The following is a 1,391-nucleotide window of genomic DNA, read 5'->3' on the forward strand; positions in this document are numbered from 1 at the left end:
TGATGCGGTCATGCTCCATGAAAAAGAATGCTGCTTCCTTTTGTATTAGCTGTTGGCACTTTAGAAATCTCGATTGCCCTGCTTAGCTTTGTAGGTGGGATTTTCATCTACCAAGAGCAAGACAGTTTAGAGGAGTGAACAGAAGATGAAGGATCTGATTTTTTTGTTTTCGTGCCTTTCTCTGTTTTTTTCCAGACAGTGAAATTCCGTTATTTCTCAGTTCTGTCTCATTGTCTCTATGCCTGTCTGTATCATGTTTTTATTTTCCATGAGAATCATTTTTCCAGGGCATAATTAACTTGGATTCCCTTTGCTGAGCACTGGGTGCACCTCGTTCTCTGCTCAGCATTTGACATTCCAGTGAGCTGACCCAGCCTCCAACACAGTGCACTGTGGGCAGCCTACCTGGCTCTCCATTCTCTAGGAATGCTGAACTAATTTTTATTGCATGTGACTCTTCCAGGTGGTGGTGACCCTGGGGGACCCAAATGTGACCGCTCCATCAAGCTCAGTTGGCTTGACTAACATCACCGTGACCCCCATCACCACTGCAGCTGGAACTCAGTTTACCAATCTCCAACCAGTGGCCGTGGGACACCTTACCACCCCCGAACGCCAGTTGCAACTGGACAACTCAATCCTGACTGTGACCTTTGACACTGTTAGTGGCTCCGCCATGTTACACAACCGCCAGAATGATGTCCAGCTCCATCCCCAACCGGAAGCCTCAAACCCACAGTCTGTGGCCCACTTCATCAACCTCACCACCCTGGTCAACTCCATCACACCCCTGGGGAGCCAGCTCAGTGACCAGCACCCACTCACATGGCGGGCAGTGCCCCAGACGGACGTCCTGCCGCCGCCACAGCCACAGGCACCCCCGCAGCAGGCTGCCCAGCCCCAGGTGCAGACCGAGCAGCAGCAGCAGATGTACAGCTACTGAGTGGGCAGAGGGCTAGGGCAGGGCTGCAGGGAGGGCTTCCTGGAGTCCTGACGTTGGTTTGCTGGATACCAAACAACAAAAAAGCATATATTGCGTGTAAGTAAGGTTGATTTAGCTTTTGCAGAAGTATCTTGAAAGGCCCCCAACAAGCATTAGGGTCTGTCAGCTGGACACATGAAGTGATCCCTGGCAGGCAGGAGTTTCAGATCAATGGAGCTCCATGCATGCCTTACCAAGGTAGTGTGTCCTGGGCTGGAGCGTGTTGCCTCCACTTCCAGGACTGCTTGTTTAGGGGAAGCGAAGCTCTAAAGAGGCAAGTGGTACATTGTTTGCAACATACATGGTTACTTTTCTTTTTTCCTGTGGAGCTCAGTTGTTTTATGAAAACACAGACAATATTCACAGGTGGCAACCTGCAGGGTGGAACAGGATTTCCTCCTCACTTCTA

The 1,391-nt window shown here is 50.5% G+C and overlaps 1 protein-coding gene across 2 annotated transcripts in view; it reads left to right on the forward strand.

Moving 5' to 3' along the window:
• Positions 1 to 1,385, forward strand: part of PRDM15 (PR/SET domain 15) — an 81,485-nt gene extending 80,100 nt beyond the window's left edge. For both annotated transcript variants that reach the window (XM_006156374.2, XM_014590855.2), the window contains one exon: positions 464 to 1,385. In XM_006156374.2, the coding sequence (XP_006156436.1) occupies positions 464 to 943 (480 nt within the window). In that variant the 3' untranslated portion in view covers positions 944 to 1,385. The remainder of the gene's footprint in view (positions 1 to 463) is intronic.
• The last annotated feature ends 6 nt before the right edge of the window (positions 1,386 to 1,391 follow it).

The sequence above is a fragment of the Tupaia chinensis genome, unplaced genomic scaffold (genome assembly GCF_000334495.1).
Source record: "Tupaia chinensis unplaced genomic scaffold, TupChi_1.0 Scaffold000492_1, whole genome shotgun sequence".
NCBI lineage: Eukaryota > Metazoa > Chordata > Mammalia > Scandentia > Tupaiidae > Tupaia > Tupaia belangeri.